Source organism: Podarcis muralis, chromosome 13, assembly GCF_964188315.1.
Source record: "Podarcis muralis chromosome 13, rPodMur119.hap1.1, whole genome shotgun sequence".
NCBI classification, from domain to species: domain Eukaryota; kingdom Metazoa; phylum Chordata; class Lepidosauria; order Squamata; family Lacertidae; genus Podarcis; species Podarcis muralis.
Genome location: NC_135667.1, coordinates 18,858,890 through 18,879,090, shown reverse-complemented (window position 1 = coordinate 18,879,090; position 20,201 = coordinate 18,858,890). Strand labels below are relative to the sequence as shown.

At 43.3% G+C, this 20,201-nt stretch overlaps 1 protein-coding gene across 3 annotated transcripts in view; it reads left to right on the top strand.

The window, feature by feature from the left end:
• Positions 1–3,774: 3,774 nt before the first annotated feature.
• The window catches only part of KCNJ14 (potassium inwardly rectifying channel subfamily J member 14), a 30,442-nt gene continuing 14,015 nt past the window's right edge, over positions 3,775–20,201 (top strand). The window contains exon 1 of one of the 3 annotated variants that reach the window (XM_028703576.2): positions 3,775–4,015. Coding sequence is in view for 1 of the 3 variants with exons in the window: in XM_077917062.1 (XP_077773188.1) it covers positions 11,506–11,518 (13 nt within the window). In the remaining 2 variants the exon portion in view is untranslated. Of the gene's footprint in view, positions 4,016–6,529; positions 6,547–11,490; positions 11,519–20,201 lie in introns of those variants that run through there. The other 2 variants (XM_077917063.1, XM_077917062.1) reach the window with 2 other exon arrangements.

Sequence of the window (20,201 nt, the reverse complement as noted above, 5' to 3'; positions counted from 1 at the left end):
AGTAAGTTAACCACTATCCTTATCCCAAACTCTGCTTCTGCATTACCCTTCAACCTTGCCGTCAAACACAATTTAGGTAAAGAGAATGCAGGCAAAATTAAACCCTCCTTTGCACTGATTTTGTTGTTGTTGTTTAGTCAATTCTTCGGTGGTCAGCTTTCTTTATGGTCCAGCTTTCACTTCCATACATCACTACTGGGAAAACCATGGCTTTAACTATTCGGACCTTTGTTGGCAAGGTGATGTCTCTGCTTTTTAAGATGCTGTTGACCCCTTTTCACATCATGAGAAGTGACTTACCCTCCATTTAGCAGTTAGCACAGCAACATCGTGACAAGCGTGTGGGGGAGATGTCAGCTTCTCAACCAACAAAATGGCTACATTGCAAAGCAGCTTTCACCATGTCAACGGTTACATACTAAATGATGGGTATCCCATATCTCACAGTCGCAGTGTGAAACGGGGTTGTATGAATCAAAGCGTCCACTCCACTGTGGAAAATCTGGTATGTTTAAATGGCAACATTCACTAATACTACCTTCCCTCTCTGCTGTGACATATTCTTACCTTTCATATCCATTTCCTCCTGAAGCAGGAAGCAGCCTGAAAAAATAAGAAGCTATTAGAAAACAGGCCTCGCAACAAGAAGATTCCTGCTGGACCACAGCACCCACTTCTCCTAAAAGCTCTCCCCACACAGATATACAAACAATCAGGGCTTGACTGAGACCAGGCTGTGGAAGATATTTTCATAGTCTAGGTTCTTCACCTGAAATTCACGTGGAATAGAATTTGTGAGCCCCTGAGCATGTGAAGAGTCCACAGTCCCATTCTCCTCATCAATAAGCAATGGCCTATATAGTCCATCCAAATTGGATTAATACAGAGTTGAGGATTTGCAGGGCAAATGGCATAATTTAGAGGCACAACCCTTCATTTCAGATAAGAACCCTGCATCTCTCACACACATACCCACACAGTTGTGTTGGTAAATGCCCTTGTTTCTAACTCCCTTGAACCAACTGTTTTGGCCTTTCTGATGCTCACCAATAGAAGAGGACGAAGAATGCAAGCATTGTAGCAGATCGCTATTAGCATCCATAAGATCTCATTTCACCTCCGCCGTCCTCAACCCTCAAGATGTTGATGTTTTCTGTGGGCCCACAGTTGCATCTGAAGCTACAGGAAATGGATGATAACATCATCTCCAGTGGACCCAAGAAGTCAGAGGCTCTCAGAGGCTCTCAATCAGTAGAAAAGATCTTGGGTGGTTAGGTATTGCTTCACATACAAAGGAAACCATCCACATGCCAGGGATGTACAATATTGCTCTGTGTTCTTATGGGCCTTTAGGAATTCCACAGTATACTCAAATTCACTTCGGAGGAGGAGGAGAAGGAGAAAGTGGACTGTGGGACAAGAGGAAGTGTGGATAACCCCAAATCTGACCCGCTCCCTGCAGTGGACCAAATCTGTACCCTCCTGGAACACTTATTAAAATATCACACATTTGCAGCTGTTCCACGGCAGGCAGGTCAAAGTGGTTGTGGTGTTCCATAAAGTGGTCCCATAAAGTTAGACAGAGATTTGAAGGCCGGGGTGCTCAGCACGAATGAAATAGAATTTCCAACTCATCCTTCCGAAAATGGTAACTGATGCAAGCCTCCAAACTCTCCACAAGGTGGAGATGTTGGCCTAGAAACGAGACTACTGCTCCTAAAAGGCAATTTCCTTTTCAATATAGAGGTGAACTCTCAATATCCCCATTCATTTTGTTAGGTAAGTGGCTCCTTACGCAAGGGAAAGTGCAAGAGCCCAGATATAGCCCCTGCATTAAGTGTGCTGCTGCTTTAAGAATGCAACCTTTTGTTGAGAAAGGGGTTTGATGTAAAGAAAGCCTTGTTCCCTCACTGAAATATAGCTGTGCTACATAATTCATTGGGGGGGGGGGGCAGGTTGCACAAGTGGGAGACTTACATTGATTTGTGATTAAAGAGGTCTATCATGTAAGACTTTAAAAATGCTTGACATTTGCTTTCTCTTCCTGCACAGACTGTCCTGCATTAACAAATAGCACTCAAAAGCAGAGCGAGAAAGGTTCAAAGGCCTTTTTTATTGTCCTGTGTAAAATAAAAATAGCCCTAGTGCCTTTTAAACAAGCTATTATGTATGAGCGGAATATATCTCCAGTCAGTGTTGCGATGAAGATTCTCTGCTTTCAAGACAAAATTTACCATTTTGGTGGGCGCAGAAATATCTCCTGTAAAACTTAAAAGTCGCTCATTTATTTATTTTGTAAGGTACCACTGTTTACAGTGCTGCAACTACTTATCTCCACTGCCCCCACTGAATCTTCTTCCTGGATTAGTCACACAGGTAATTCCACTCGATTTGGCATCACATATTAAATTGGTTGTGTGATGCTACACAACCAATCAGATTTGGCTGTGTGATGAAATCACTGAGAGCAACTGAAAGACACCACTGAGGACGAAGTCAGTTCTTCTGAACAGTGCCTCAAAAAATGTCAGAAAAAATATTTTTAAAAGTTTTTTGCCCTGCTGAACAAATATACAAAAGAACGGCAAGTTATTTCAGCTCACCCTTAGTGACAGTAAATGCCAAAGCTCTGTGAATGTTATTAATACACAGAAAGAAGAAAAGCTATGGTATACCTGCATCAGCACAATCGGATGCCTTCATCTGCCCTAGCTGTATTGATCTCTACAGTCACAGCAATCACTGTAAATCTCCAATGGCTTGACTTCACCCCTGAAAGCCCACGCTTCCATTGTCTCCCAAGACAGAGAGATGCCAACCATCTTAATATACAATATTTCTTTAACATTTTAGAAAACCCATGAGAAATCACTGACATTTGACAGCAAAGTTCAGGAAACAAAGGCGACTTTTGACTGATAGTCTATTTTCATCCACATTTTTATTGTTTATTGGTAAATGCCAACATTTTCCAAGGCAAGTTGCTAACTGCTCAAATGAAGCTGAATTCTGCCTATCCCCTTTCACAATCTTAGACATTTTCAGGGTTTCTTTGTTAAGTGGCCGTATCTTAAGAAAATGATGCGATTTCTGTGAGTTGCTGAAATTGGATATAGGCTTTTCAAAATTACCAGAAAATGTCAGAACTCCAAACATCATGTTTGCTTCAGATATTTTCTAACATAACTTGGCAAATTATGACATCTGACAGTAAATTGTGAAAATGAGGGAAGCCATGAAGGAGCCATTTTCATTACTCTTTTTAAATTATGCCTCAGTGTGTGTGTGTGTGTGTGTGTGTGTGTGTGTGTGTGTGTGTGTCCATCCGTCTAGGTAGGGTAAATATGGAAAAGAAAGGCAGGTTCTGCGGTTTATGAGTCCTGACTGTCCAAAGCTTAAACCATTAATGGTTTCCACCAGGACGTTTCTGACCCCCTGGGAGCATTTTCCATGCATTGATTTGCAGGCCTCGGCACTTTATCGCTGAGTGTAGAGAGAGAAAACAGAGTGGTTGGAGGGAGCTTAACAAAGAGAGAATGAAAATAAAATAAAATTAATGAACTGATAAATACAAGAGGAAGGAAAATATAAAGATATAAGACCTGGACCCTATCCCTCCTCGTTTTTCAGTTCCTCCCCATCCCCATTCTGGCTCTCTCTCTATCCAGCTGTCCATAAACAGCTGGAGAGGGACACCCAAAAGCAGCCAATCCCAAAGGGCCAGGGGGAGGGGCTTGTGCTTGCCTCCTTTTCAACTCAAGGCAAATTACAGATGCTCTAGGGATTAGCTGAGATCTATGTTCCCAACAGTTGGTCTGAGGGAGCAGAGGAGAGTAAAAGTGAGTGAGAGGCATCCTTGACGGCCAGGAGACGAGAATTAAGGAAGAGAAAAGAGGTGACGAGAGAAAAGGAGGAGAGAGAGAAAAGATACAGCATTACTGAAGAAGAGAAAGAGTGACCTGGAACAAACTAAACACTTCTGAGGAAAGATGCAGGGATGTCCAAATGTAATGGGGTAAGTGGTTTCTTTGCAACAGATGCCCAGGGTGGGAACTCAAAAGGCAATGGGTGATTGCAAAGGGGTTTGCAGAAGGTTGCAGTCAGTCGTCTCTTGGTCTTTGCCCTAATGGACCCCACATATGCCCAGTTACCTTCAGAAGAAAACAAGTTATAAAACAGTTTGTCACTAGAATGTGAGAGAGAATGTCACACGGCAGCAATCAAAGTGGATAGAAGGAACAGAAAGGGAGTAAAACGATATGTACAAGGAGGATAAAAAACACCTCAGATTTGCTACTATACTTCTGGTATCAGTATAATGTTCTGGTTTCAACCCCGGAAGACAGAGAACATGGGAGGCTAGAGAGATGCATGGGGGAAAGAAGGAGGCAGAATGGGGATATGAAGTTTAGAGATGAGTGGCTTTGGAGGGATGTGGATGGATAGATAGCCTGGATACAGATTGACAGATATGGTACAAAGAGAAGGCTGGCAAGGTGGCTATACGTAGACAGCGCTGCTTAAAAGACAATATGCTGCAGTCAAATCCAGATTGCAAATACCTACTCTGTCAGGACAGCTGACAACCTGCCAGCTCAGCATTTTGCTCTGTAAAATGGGAATACTTGTCTCTTCCGCTGACGAATGAGAGAGATACAGAATCTTATTAAAAAGGACTATTGAAATGCCCTTTTGGAGATGCTCTTACAGACTAGACTGCTTGGCAATTTCAGTTAGAACGAAATCTAGCAAACAAATGGATGACATTTTGCCAGACTTGACTCCTTGCCAGTCTGGCTACTGGTCTTCTTCTGAGCCCAATGCAAGATCTTGCTTCTTCCCTTTAAAGTCCTCACCAGCTTAGCCTTGGTATCCAAAATACTGCCTTCTTTAGGAACCTGTCTGACTATTAAGACTATCCACAGACACAACTGGCCAAATTCCCGCAATTTCTGAGGTGATGCTGATAGAAAGGGCCTTTTCTGTTGCGATACCCCAGCTATGAAATGTTCTCACTATGACACTGGCATCTGTTTTTCTTCTTCTGTAAACTGAACTCTTACTTAGTTGCCTGTTAGTTTTTGTTTTTTAAAAAATCTGTTTTTATATTGAGATGATACTGGTGCTCCAGTTGTAAAACATATTTATGATGTTATCTGAGTGGGGTAACAGACAATTGCAATAAATAAAAGTTTAAAAGGACACCACTGGGCGTCAGCATTTATACCCTGACCTTATCTCGACCTTATGCAGACCGAGACCAATGACCTTGATGCTGACCTCTATCTATGAATACAGAGTAGAGGGTTAAATGTGAGGGGGAATCGTGCCAGATTTATTCCTGTGACTAGAGGCTAGGGACAGGACAGCCCCTTCCCTGTCGGGCTAAGAGAGGTAAAATGTTATGTGGATGCTATGTGGCTTCTAGATGGTGGACTTCAATTTTAATTGGGTTTGTCACTGCTTCAGGTCAACAGTGGCTGGTGAATCCATATGATATTGCGTCTGCAACTCAGCTATGGAAGGAAGATGCAGGGCAGAGGAATTTAGTTCCTGTGGTAGATTTGGTTGTCATATCAGAAGTCAAGGGGAATTTATTCCCCAAAATCAAATGGGATGGAGCTCCTGGAGCGTTGTAGGGTGTTTTTTTTTAACCTTCCATCTCCAAGTGGTTTGGTTTACTTGTTTAGTCCTCTGAATTTATTTGCATGCTAAACACCTGCTCAAACGTGTTTTCTTTTCTTGCACACTTTGGTTTGGTTGTGAAGTGCTGGAAGGTAGATATTAATTCCCTTGGTTAAGAGATTGGATTGCCCTCTATTGAGCGACATTTTGGTGCTCCCAATGAGGTTCTCCAAGGAATGCCACAGAAGGAGGAACATTTGAGCCTATGAATGCTCAGCCTAAAGTTTATGAAATAGGCCTCCATGCCAGACCCTCTGAGGATAGGTTTGGGGACTTCCCTCAGGCCCAGCCCTACCATTAGGCAGAGTGAAGCAGCTGCTTCAGGTAGCAGATGCTGGAAAGCGGCAGCAAGGTATTGGTGGTTAGAACTGTGCACGCCATATAGCCTGCCCTACATCCTCTAGGTGAGCTTGCTGCCCTCAGGTGTGCTCTCCTGTTACCAGTGTTGAAGTAAGATTCAAGAGCTAATCCAGCTGGCTTCTGTGTATGGAATGTGAACCACCATCTTGTACTTCACCACAGGCAGCAAAATGTTTTGGGTCTGCCTGGCTTCCCGGTAATCAGTTGATTCATTTGGAATCCATACCCACCAAGTGTCCTGGAAGAAACAGGGCATCCCAATTTTATTTTATTTTTCCACGAAATCACGGCAGCCATTTTGGGTGCTGCAATCTTTTTTGGGGGGTGACATCGCAACATGGGTCAAGTGACTCACCCGGGAGCGCAACCCGGAAGATGTCCCAGTTTTTGATGTGAAAAAGTTGGACAGTGTGGCAATCCACAAGACTTCTTGGTGTTTCAGCAGAAGTCAGACTTCACAGTTGGAGGCCGATGGGTAGATTATTCAGCGGAATTCAAGAGGTTAGTGTCTGCTTCCGACCATCCGGTTCTTATGATCTGCGTCACCCAATATATATTTTGTCTACACGGAAGTAGTCACAGACAGTAGACCTACAAAACCCCAATACCAGTGTGGTGTAGTTGTTAGGTGTATTGGACTAGGACCAGAGTGACCTGTTTTAATCCCCTTTCAAATAAAAAGGAGTGATCACTGGGACAATTGCTCAACATACCTCTCACAGGGTTACTGCGATCATAAAGTGAGGATCATGACAGATGTGTGGAAACTCAAGGTTCAAAGAATACCAATTTCTGGGTGACAACTTCAGGGGGAGAGTCTACTGGAATTATATCCTGCTTGTGGCCTTCCTAGAAACATCTGATTGGTTACTGTGAGAAATCAAGTGCTGGATCAGAGCAATCCTTGGCTCATCTTATATTCTCATCAGGAAAGCCATATATGCCACCCCAAGCTCCTTGGAGGAAGGGTGGGATAAAATTGCAATAATACATTGTATACATTTATTTGTACTGATCACTGGTTTTAATAAAAGAAAAGTGAAGCTTGCAAAAAAACAAAAACAAATATAATTATATCATTTATTATTTCCAATTGGGTGTTAAATAAATACAACTCAGAACAGACTAATAAATAGCACAGGACCGAAAAGTAACAATCACTGCTAGGTTCCTTCATGTAATTTTTAAAAGGCGTGAAGTTCTCTACCTTTTCGGTTAGTTGAAACCTTTTTGGTTCTTAAAGAGAGTACAATGCTGTCCCTCTCCTTAAGAGAAGTTATGTTTTCTAGTGCTGTAGTCACTCATGCAGATAAATTAACATGCACAAATGGTGTGAAGGTTGAGAAAATTGTTTTTGTTGTTATACCCCACCAGTGCTGGATTTAAGTATAAGCCAAACAAGCTATAGCTTAGGGCCCCACTCTCTTGGGGGGGGCCCAAAAAAATTAAAGGAAAAGAAACTAGATGTACATTTCCAAAATATGATAAAAAAAACTAATAAAATAAAACCTACATACAGAAACAGTGTTTTGTGTTGTGTAGGCTCCTATGATGTTAGTAATGGGTCCATAAATTACCCTATAGCATATATTCAATGCAAAAAACAGTGACAATTTGTTGTTGACAATGGACAGCTGGACATATAAAGGGCCCCTTACCTTCAGTAGCTTAGGGCCTCATCAAACCTAAATCCCGCCCTGTACCCCACCCATCTGTAATGAGGCAAGTTTTCAGCTGAACCAGTTCCATAAATGCATTGGCATTGTTATATATTTATTCTTTAGTCTGCACTTTCTAGAAGATTTTTAAACATTTAAAAACATAATATTGTAAAAAAAAAAAAATCACCAGTGACTATTGACCAATAGTGGATTGTACAGCCAGAAATTTGCAAATTGCTGCCACAATCCTGGAAATTCCTGTTGACTGTATACGTTATTGTCCAGCTCACATTACCTGTGCCTATGCAAGAGCGGTTGGACTTACATCAGGGCACCATGGAGCAACATTTTATTGACTGACTTAACAAAACGATACCTTACGAGCTGAGACAGCTTTCAAACCAATAAGACCCAACAAAGTAATGTCGTTGCTGTCATCAGTTCATTAAAGCAGTGCTCTGGTTTTATGTTAGTAGCAGGGACTGTGCCTACATTTTAAATACTGTCATGACGTTTTGCTTTGTTAGCTAAGGATTTTTTAAAATGTTCGTTACTTGGAGTGCATTTATAGTTTCGTATCTGTGGGTCTTGTCGCGGATTGCGTTTGATTCATTGGCTGCCGTACGTTTCGTTTGAAAATTGTGCCGGGCTACAAGTCCTTAAAATAAAACACATGCAGGCGTAGATCCAGTTTCTACAGCTCCTGACCCTGCTGCCCTGAAAGCTAATAATAATTAGTATTCGCAACATGTAATGGGTTAATGAAGTTACACTTTAAATTGACTAAAAAGATGCCCGATTCATCAGGCTGCAGATTTTAAAGTATGTACTATTTTAAAACCAAGTCGTTATCAAAATTATAGATGGCAAACACTATCGTAAAAGAAGCACCCCCCCCCATTTGCGTATCGCATTTTCTAATCTTCGAGAATCTAAGAAGATGCCTTTTACACAATCTATACGCCATGCAATACGATCGAAAATCAAAGCAAGTATCCTTTCTGTACCAGAAGGATTATTTTTACTTGTATAGATTTATACAAATATAATGTTAATTGATCAAGCAGCGATAGCCCTGATTGTAATCTAGTTTGATTTGGTGAAGCCTGTATGAAAGAAAAATGGGCACCCCTGCTCTGTTATCACCTCTCTGGCTCTTAAAATCCTCAGGCTCAAGGTTGCAAGGGATCACAGACAGAGAATAGGCAAATAAATTGGGCACAACACATCCAGTTGCTTGCAGGTATGAGAGTTTGATGTAGCTTAAAGAAAATACTACTAAACCTTAGGTTACGTAAATACAATCCTGGTAACAACACACACAACGTAACAGGCTGTTTTTGACTATGTAACTTCTATTTCAAACACAATTCATCATATAATATCTCACAAAGTGTCATTCCGTAGACCAACACATTATGCAAACAGAACATAGCAAGAGAAATTAAAGTCCAATGGATGGTCAGGAGATAAAGTGCATTCGGTTCCTAAATTGGCATATTGGCAATAACCACAACATGGTATGCTTATCTTATTATGTTCCACGTATCGCTGCTTTGAGGATTCTAACGTTTCTTGTATGTAGATATCGGATCAGATGGAAAACTTGAAGGTATGGCACGACAAGGATTCTGGGATAATACCTTGTTTCGCCCAACTGAGCTTCGTCAGCCGTGCATACTCATATTCTTGTATGACGGAAACATGGAACAAAATTAATTCAGTTTATATCTACATACAAGGAACATTAGAATTCAATATTGTGGTTCATGCCAATATTGGACTATAATTTCTCTTGCTATGTTCTGTTTTGGGGGACGCGGGTGGCACTGTGGGTAAAAGCCTCAGTGCCTAGGGCTTGCCGATCGAAAGGTTGGCGGTTCGAATCCCCGCGGCGGGGTGCGCTCCCGTTGTTTGGTCCCAGCGCCTGCCAACCTAGCAGTTCGAAAGCACTCCCGGGTGCAAGTAGATAAATAGGGACCGCTTACTAGCGGGAAGGTAAACGGCGTTTCCGTGTGCTGCTCTGGCTTGCCAGAGCAGCGATGTCACGCTGGCCACGTGACCCGGAAGTGTCTTCGGACAGCGCTGGCCCCCGGCCTCTTGAGTGAGATGGGCGCACAACCCTAGAGTCTGTCAAGACTGGCCCGTACGGGCAGGGGTACCTTTACCTTTTACCTTTATGTTCTGTTTGCATGATGTGTTGGTCTATGGAATTACACTTTGTGAGATATTATATGTTGAATTGTGTTTGAAATAGAAGTTACATAGACAAAAACAGCCTGTTACGTTGTGTGTGTTGTAGCTTAAGGAAAATAAGCAAGCAACGTGCGGAGTACTACATTCCTAGAGTTGCACCTTTTAAATTAGATGGAGAAGAACAAGCAGGCACTTCATATGTTCCTGTTTACCAGGGACTGTCACAGTATTCTGGTCCCTTGTAGGTCACTGTCCCTGCTTTTGTCTTTGAGGACACTTTGTAAGAATGCCCTTGGGGTGGAGTGTAAGGTCAGTTACTCTTTGAGTTTCAGCTCTTTCCTCGTCATCTCTAGAAGTGAAACCTTTGAGTGCTGGGTGGATACAGTGCTTCCCCCCCCCAAAAAAATATATGTTTAGGGGTACTCTCATTTTGACTCAAGTAAATCACCATTTTATAGATCAAATCGGGGGGGAAATAAATACAGTAAATGGACAAAAGTACAAAGATTCACAAAACGTTTAGGGGTATGCGTACCCCCAGAAAAAAAGCACTGGGTGGATGCATCTTGCTCTTAGGAATACACGTGCAAGAAAACCTAAGGACTGCACAGTGACATTTCACACACTGCTGCTGAACTGCTGTGAAATATACTCAGAGTCACAAAGTGATTTCATGCTCTTTATTCAGCTCATAGTGGTGAGGAGGAATGAATGAATGTCCCCTCAGAGTATCTGCTTTATATACATTATTTACACAATGGGCTGCACATGATTGGCTAATTCCGGAATTCTACTGTAAGCCAATCAGGTTGTGGATTCACTTCTATCTGGAGCATGATTGGGTGGTTCCTGCCAACCAATCATACTGCTGCATTGTTCTAGGACCAATCCGACTGCTGCATTCTGAATCCTATTGTTCTAGGACCGATCAGACTGCTGCCTTTTGGATCCTATTGTTCTAGGACCAATCAGACTGCTGCAGTTTGGATCCTATTCAACTCAGTACATAACATGCTGGTAACACACTGCAAATCAGTTGTGTGTTTTCCTAGCATATCTTTAACCAGAAGGACAATCACCCACTTGCTTCAGCAAAGTGTAACTGGCCAAGGGAGAGAATGCAGAGAAGCAGAGGGTAATTAAGAATCAGGGTGTTACAAGTGTGTCCTTATTCTCACCTGTAAAATTTTGGAGGGTAAAGGGTGGGGGGAGAGAACAAGTTCAGTTATGAGCAGCTCCTTTGCCAGAAGCAGAGAGCTTCTGGTTTCCTTGCTGTGACTAGTGACTGACAATCACAGCGCATGAGAAACTCTTAGCTGACTGGCAGCTCCATGGATATCAGTAATTCAGCACGAGGCTGAACACTTGATGGGCCTCTCAGATGGTGTGTGAGGCAAAGGGCAGGCTCAAGGGCCACCCAACATCCTCAATGCCAATCAAGGTTTTTTCCCCATTAAGAAAATGTTTGTGCTTTGGAAAACAGAAGGAGTAGGTGTGTCTTCAAAGTATTTGTTATATGTGGATTCTTTAGTTCCCTAGTGGTATACTCACCTAAGAAACTCCCTCCACATCTTTGGCTTGAGAATGAAAACCAGTCCTTCACATGGTTAAATATGGTAAGGTATTGTTGCAAGTGGTTATGTTCATTTATTCTGCTATCATCCCTGTCTGTTCGCTGGTTTTGCAGATTTGTATAGCATGACAGTTTGATTGGACCCAGTAGTGGGACATATGAAATATGCGTATGTTGCGCACTACAATATAAGAAGACATGTGTCGTCTCCCAAGCCACTGTCAAAACAGCTACCACCAGCTTTTTATTCACTTTCATAAACTGCCCAAGGACCATATCTCAAAGCATAGGAGCCAACTCCTAGGGGCTGAAGTGTCTTTGGCTCCCCAAGAAAATATTTGAGGGGGCCAGGCCCCGCCAAAGTTGATTCGCATTGCCATTCAAAGGGGGGGGGGAGGTGCCGTGCCATGTGATTTAGTATGTGGAGCGGGGCTTCCCTGTGCCCCCCAATGTTTTATTCCAGTTAGCACCCCTGTCTCAAAAGTAGTGATTTGATTCTGAAAAAGAGAGGCGTTGGGTGTCAAATATGTCAAGAAGCCCTGCCGCCTCATCTGCAAGCAACTGCCTCCAGTCAGGGTTGTCTCTTAAGCATATGTGGCGCTGAAGTGCTGCCCCCCCCCCCCAGGTTGCCCAGTCCCAGGCATGCAGGAGGGCAGAGCCGTCCAGCCGCCTCAGTGTCTCACTGGCTCGCTCGCCCCTGAAATCGCGGTGCAGAGCTGCCCGCAGCAGAAGAGCCCGCCGTGGCACTCTGACCGATGGGCGGGCTCTTCCCTGGAGTCAAGTCTCAGGCCCCAGACTCTCGGCCTGGCACCCCTGAGAGCCTGGCGCCCGGGTGCCCCGCACGCTTAGCGTCTATGGGTAAGACGGCCCTGCCTCCAGTTTAAAGGCCTGCCTCCTAATGTGGGTGCCATAACCTCTGGCTTGAAGACGCTTGTCTAATCTGTAAACTGGGCCCTCTAGTTTAAAGCTCTGCCTCCTAATCCAGAAACCTTGCCCTCTGTCCTAGAGACCCTCCTTCTGATCTGGAAGCTATGCACTCTGGTCTAAATCTCCCCCTTCAATCCAGAACCCATGCCCTCTAAATCGAAGCCCTTTCTCCTACTCCCAAATATGGGTGTAGTCCATAGTGATTTTCCTTTTCTAGTCCTCACTATTTTCTTCTAAAGAAGCTCAGTGATTAATTGTAGAGTAGGGGTCCCGATCCTGCATGGGAGTGTGAAATTGGCTCCCTTTTAGGTTTCCCCTATACAGGAGAAGCCACCACAGCCCAAATCTTTTTCTAGTTGCTGGAAGATGGCTCCTTCATCCTATTCTGACCTTGAAATGAGCGGCTTCCCAAAGCATTAATAATGTATTCAGAGGCAACTTAAAACTTTCAGCAAAACAGGGTTGTGTGTTTGCTTTCCGCTCCCCTGGATTAATTACAGATTAAAAAGTGGCTTTAAAGTTCAACTCAGGGTTTGTCTACATGGGGAAGTGAGCTTAATCTGTATTAATTTGGGTGAGGATTTGTGGTAGGGACTAAACCCCATACTTACATTGAAATTGTAAAATTATGTGTGCTACCACGTGCGCGCGCGCACACACACAAAAGATCCTTTGGATTCAAGTACTGTTGTGCTGCCTTGAATAGCTTCAAGGAAAAGAAGATGGCAAGCTGGTTTGCACATCATGCTAAACCATCGTTTCTTTTAAAGTTTGGCTGAGTTGGGAATGTGCCTCCCACTCCTGTGTTGCTTCCCCTTATTCTTGTGGCTGCCACAGCAGCGCAACCAGATCATAATATGACTTGTTGCCTCATGCAAGCTTGTGAAACAAACAAACCATTATCTCAGTACAACACGCCATTCTGTGGCTTGCTTGTGTCACTTCTTTGAACAGGGTCAGACGACACGTTCCTGATTAAGTCGCAGGTCCCCCGTGCCAGTCAAGTCTTTAATTTCTGTCATTTCACACTGGCGTGCATATCACCCTTCTGCAATGGCTTATGGTACAGATTTGTAGTTGAGTGCATGAGCTGATTCCACTGGAAAACATGAGTTCAATGGTGCTTAAAGGTAAAGGCAAAGGTACCCCTGACTGTTAGGTCCAGTCATGGACGACTCTGGAGTTGCATGCTCATCTCGCTCTATAGGCCAAAGGAGCCGGCGTTTGTCCGCAGACAGCTTCCTGGTCATGTGGCCAGCATGACTAAGCAGCTTCTGGCGAACCAGAGCAGCGCACGGAAATGCCGTTTATCTTCCTGCCAGAGCGGTACCTATTTATCTACTTGCACTTTGACATGCTTTCAAACTGCTAGGTTGGCAGGAGCAGCGACCGAGCAACGGGAGCTCACCCCGTCGTGGGGATTCGAACCGCCAACCTTCTGATCGGCAAGTCCAAGGTTCTGTGGTTTAGACCACAGCGCCACCCGTGGCCCCCTTCAATGGTGCTTACTCCCAGGTATAAGATTGCAGCCCGCCTTGATTACTTTGTTTACCTCATTTGTGTCCTGCCAGTGCTCCCAAAGGTTCAGGTTAGACCCTAGAGTCTGTCCCCCGCTTTAATCCTCACGACTTCCCTGCGATGTAGGCTGTGCTGAGGGAGAATTCATAGCTGGGCAAGGGTTTGAGTCTGGGGTCTTTCCGGTCACAATCCAACACTCTAGCCTCATACTGAGTCAATCGTTATCAATCAATCTAAGAGCATTCATTCAAGTAGGATTTCTTTAACTAGAGGACAGAAGAAGGTATTAGGTCTGCTATGTTCCATTTGATCGCTGCGACCTAAAGCAATAATTTGCATGTCGTGATCGGAATTGCAGATCAAATGCTACAGGTGCGCTTTCATGCTGCTATAAGAAGTAGGCAGAAGGTAGATAAGGATCTTGATCAGTTGCAGTAGATCGGGAAGGGGTTTTGACTCCGTTTGTTTTTTCTCCCCAAAATACCAGCAATGAAACAACATTTCCCATCAAAATTGGGCTGTTGAAATGAAGAATGCTGACAAGGAGTGGGTTTCTGTGAGAAAGGACTGCGAGCTAGGTCCCGGTACTAAAAACAAGTCCCTATGTTCAGAATGTGCTCAGGGAAGCACCCAGTTGTTTTGTTCTAACTGTATGTCCTTTGCACCTGGTTCCCTTGGGTAGATCTTGTGGTTCTAGTAAAAGAAAAAACCCCAACAATAACAAAGCAACCTTGTCAAGCCTGAAGTCAGCCCAGCCCTGCTGTGGAATAGCTCAGAGCCTCTTAACAAACTTTACTGAGAGGAATAAAGTGATATATCTGAATGCAGAAACCACTCCTAAATCAGAGCAATGCTCTTTTAAAGTTGCCGTACAGTGGTACCTCAGCTTAAGAACTTAATTCGTTCCGGAGGTCCATTTTTAACCTGAAACTGTTCTTAACCTGAAGCACCACTTTAGCTAATGGGGCCTCCCGCTGCCACCACACCACCAGAGCACGATTTCTGTTCTCATCCTGAAGCAAAGTTCTTAACACGAGGTACTATTTCTGGGTTAGTGGAGTCTGTAACCTGAAGCGTATGTAACCTGAAGCGTCTGTAACCTGAGGTACCACTGTACTTTTAAAGGCTGCAACCCTAAGCACAATTCCTAGGAAGTAAGCACCAATGGACTCAATGGAATACTTTGGATCATTCCACATGTGTTTATTAATCTGCCCTGGCACAAATTAATAAAATAAATCCATGCATTAATTAAGTAAACCTCCCTCTCACAATCTAATCCACTAAATTCTATGATAACCCAGGAATCCCCGATTTCCTTTCCTTGGTCTAACTGACTACATTTAGAAATGGAATTATTAAATGTAACTTCCGTTAAATGAGGATGGCAGAGATATATAGCTGCTTGAACCGAAGGGGTGTGTGTGTGTGTGTGTGTGTGTGTGTGTGTGTGTGTGTTTGATGTGGAACCAAGAAGAACCCAAGGATCCGAATTTTCATTTCTAGTGCTTCCTTGGACTCGGTTCCAGGTTTGTCAGCAGAATTTTTGCAGTGAGGGTTAAGGAATCTCCGCAGGGCAGCCAGAACATAAAATACAGGTGGCCTCATTTATTAAAATGTATTTCTTTTAACATTAGTTTTTAGTGAGCAATTGGATAGAATATGGCTTCTAGAAGAAGAAGAAGAAGTTAATGCAGTCCTTTTCAGGGAATGGGAACTTTGAATAACCTTGAGGGAGGAACAGCCTTGTGTTATTCATGCGCTGGCTGTAACTCATTCTGAGCCTCCCGGTGCCTAAGATGGTCTCCCTTGCGGCTTGTCTAGGGCCCACACTCTCCTCCTCTGCCCAAATCCTAAATCCGGCAGGGACCAGAACAGTTTAGCATGTGGTGTCCTCTGGGCAGCCGATCAAGGGCAGCTGACTTCTGGCACCAGCAACAAGGTTTTACTCTGGCTTTCCGGCCCTGATAATTAATCAGACCAGGAGCATGGCTTTAGGAGATGGGGACACACACACACACACACACACACCAAGCAGACAGATGCAATTCCATCCGCTTGTATTATATAGCTGGAGAAATCCCATAGTTTGTAACACCTCCCCTGTCCCCAGATTTTATAACTAGAATCCCTCTATGAAAATGAGAGCAATGTGTATGGAGAGATGTGTGGATTTATTATGATTTATTTATTAAAATCCCTTGATAACCACCTTTCCATATGTTCAAGAGTGTATTACTGGGGGGGGCGGGGGGACACACACACAATTATTTAAAAAGAAAACAGCACCAAATGAAAGACAAAAAAAGGGGGTAGGTTTTTGCAGCCTCCAGAATGCCAATAGAGAGGGGGGGAGATGAAACTCCATTTATTCTACCAGTTTGGGGCAACTAATGTAAAGGCCCTGCTTCTCAGTGCTGCAATTGATACCTCAGTTAGAGGTGGCACTCAAAACAGCTGGATAACAAACGGGACAATATAGGGAGAATTATATTATTATCATTGTCATTTATTTATTTATACCCTGCCTTTTCCTCTGATGAGACTTGAGGCGGCTTACAGATAAAAACAAGAATTGCTAAAAACGTAGAAGAAACAATAATTAAAAAACATTTAAACATCAATAGAATTAAAACTGTATACATATATAAAATCTGTTGAAAACAGGAATAATTACAGTAAAAACTTATATACTTATAAGTATATATACGCCATTAGTTTCTAAAACTTCGTTTCATTTTTTAAAATCATTTTTATTAAGTTTCCATTTTATATAAATATAACATACTCAAATTTTTCACATTATATTCCCCTCTCGCAAGCACTCGACTCCCCTCCCTCCCAGCCCATGATTACCTTAAATTATATCTTTTTTAACTGCATTTCATATTTCCCCTCTTTACTCTCTATTCAATTCTGATAATCACGGAGTTATGTTAATTGTAAATTGGTGCTTTCTATAAACTATCAAGCTTTAAATCAGTCCTGTCAGTGTTGTTAGATGTTTACAATTACCTTTCAAACACTCTATAAACTTATTCCAGTCTTTATGAAACGTTTGGTCCTGCTGGTTTTGGATTTTCCCAGTCAATTTCGCCAACTCAGCATATTCCACCATCTTTTTTCTGCCAGTCCTGGATCGTTGGTAAGTCTTCTTGTCTCCATCTCTGTGCTAGTAAAAACTCTTGCTGCAACAGTTGCATACCTAAACAGTTTTCTGTTTCAATTGCCTCAACTTTCTGTTTCAATCGCCTCAAAGAACCCAAGTTAAACAATAACATCCACAAAAAGAAAAGGGCATCATCCTGCCAAACTATGCTTAAATCTCCCCACCAACAACAACTGGAATGAATGACTTAAATGTGTTTCAGTTTGCCTGGATCTCAAAGTGTATGGCGCCTGTACAAGCAACCTCAGGTGCAAAGAGGACCTTAAAGGTCTCTATCGACAAGGCCAAAGCCACAAACCAGGAGAAGAGCAATGCCAGAAAATCGACGGCTTAGAATCTTAGAGGCAAAAATCCAGGAACAAGCGCTTTGCACACATACACACACAAAAAATGGACGTGATAGAAAAGGTTTGGTGGCATGTGGAAAGCTTTTCCATAATTCTGGTATCACCCCAGAGAGGGCTCTTCTCACCACCACTAAATAATCTATTTCCCATGGATACTGGGCATAGGGCAAGTCCCCAGAATATGTGAAAACACAGCAAAGTTCAGCTTTTCCAGGGGGGGTGGCAGATGAACTTAGGTTTCCTTTTTTAAAAAGATAAATAAATCTAATTCTGCTATCTATCTGTAGCGGTAGGTATTGTAAATGCAATATCGTTACTACATTCCTCCTCCACCACAGCCATAAAACAACATCAATGGTAGAATAGCAGGAAGGTGGGGGGGGGAGGGGGCAAGGTTTTGGATGCTTTGAAGAGTGAGTAGGTCAGCTGGATCCAACCAGTTCTTTGTAGATTTGAGTCTTAGGCTTTCGCAACACACCATTAGAAGGACCTTTTATCCTTCTTTTGCCCAGAGGAATTCCAGGAATAATGATATCTTACAAAGGCAGTGTGCCGTCTCTTTTCATGTGTGTGTGTGTGTGTGTGTGTGTGTGTGTGTGTGTCCAAAATGGTGCTACACACTCAGAGATTACGCAATTGTATGACAAGGCTTATATGGATAGTCCCCGCAATCCAGAAATTCTTAAGGTGCTCTTAATTTGTTTCCTTGTTGGCACAATAATTTGCCACCATTTATGAAAGAATACGAGACAAGATAGCTACCGTATCTATCTATCTATCTATCTATCTATCTATCTATCTATCTATCATCTATCTATCTGTCTGTCTGTCTATCTATCTATCTATCTATCTATCTATCTATCTATCTATCTATCTATCTCCTGGGATCTACGGAGATTCTTGCAGAGACACTAGATGGTCACAGTAAAAAATTACCTCAGACAGCCTCAAATACCCAACATATCTGGGGAAGACCTCTTGCCATCTGCAGCCAATGAGGCTGAGATAAGGGCCTCTCTTCAGCTTTTTCTCTCACAGTTTTGCACGTAGGTACACCTGAGGCAAAATAGTAGCCAGCTCAGGGCTCCATCAGAACTCCCTGACAGAAATAGATGTGCTTCTTATCTCCTTCAGATCAAACAATGAACAAAAAATGTAGGAGTTCCTTTATTCTGCCCTAAGGCTCTGAACATTAGCCAATCCCAGCCTGCTGGTCAGATCTGAGAGCAGGGCAGTTAACTGCAATCAAGAGAAAGAGGAAGATATCAGGCAACAAAGGGGCTGAAATGGAAGGTGACCTGATTTAAGCCCTTGGGGTGAATCCTGTGAGATTGGTGTGAAAGTGCTACTGAAGGCAAACTTGGCCTATAGGTATCCCCTGCTCTCTTTTCATGCAAGATTCGGATACCTGTGCACCCTTCCAGATGTTATTGGACTCCAACCCCTGGGGTGGGCAGCCATCTGGGGAGATGGGTGCAACATCTGGAAGACTACAGGTCTTTCCCTGTTTTAATGGCTCCTCCTGGCGTGCTCTGGCCCACTCCAAACAGGAGACAGGGAATGCATTTCACAAACAACTGCCCAAAGCCAGGACAACCCAGGTGTGCTGCTGTCCTCCAAGGAGATTGCCTCTCCGCTCCATGAAAAGATTATAGTGTGTCTCTATTTTTGCATTTGGTTCATTGGTTTGTAATTTTTTTATTATACCTCTCTTTTCAACCAAGGTTGGCACCCAAAGCAGCTTACCATTAAAACCCACCCAATTACAGAATGTTACAGGTGGTGGAATGGAGCAGGTGGGGGTGGGGGGTGGGGAGTAGTTTATATGGCAATTCCTTCTGGGCCCTGGGGGTCCTTATTATAGGCTTTTGTCTCCCTAGGAAAGAAGTAGATTGAGCCGCAGCTGGAGCTGACATTCTAGCTGATGGTAAAGATACTGACGCACACAAGCAATCTTTCCAAATGTTGCTCCATGAGACCAGCTATATTTTACTTTAATGATGGCACGGAATCTTTTTTTAAAAAATACAAAGTATAGAGAAGGCCATTTTTTATCAGGACCACTGCATGAGAAGTGGGGAGATGCATTGCACCAATCCTGACTGTCATGCAGGGAGAAGGATTTTCATTGGATCACCTCCTCATGACAACAGAGGGAATGCCTATTTTTTAAAAAACAGAAACAAAAAAATCCACATGGCCTGATTGATAATTTTGTGGTGACTACTTTGGTGTGGTGTAGTGGTTAAGAGCGCTAGACTCGTAATCTGGTGAACCGGGTTCGCGTCTCCGCTCCTCCACATGCAGCTGCTGGGTGACCTTGGGCTAGTCACACTTCTCTGAAGTCTCTCAGCCTCACTCACCTCACAGAGTGTTTGTTGTGGGGGAGGAAGGGAAAGGAGAATGTTAGCCGCTTTGAGACTCCTTAGGGTAGTGATAAAGCGGGATATCAAATCCAAACTACTCTTCTTCTTCTTCTTCTTCTTCTTTCTCTTTGAACAGTCCATTATTACACAGCTTACTCCTTCCCACAGAAGCAAAGTCTTGCACAACATGTGATCATAAGCCTTGCCTATCCAAGATGTGATCACACAGACAGAGGACCTCTCCAGACAACCTGTTCAATGGGCCTTCATCCCAAATTGCTTGCACAAAGCTTACAAAGAAGTGAGATTCTATATCCTGTTTTTATTGAGCACATACCCTCCAACTGCCCCGATTTTTCTGGGACCATCCCCAGAACCCGCTAGCCATCATGGCTTCTC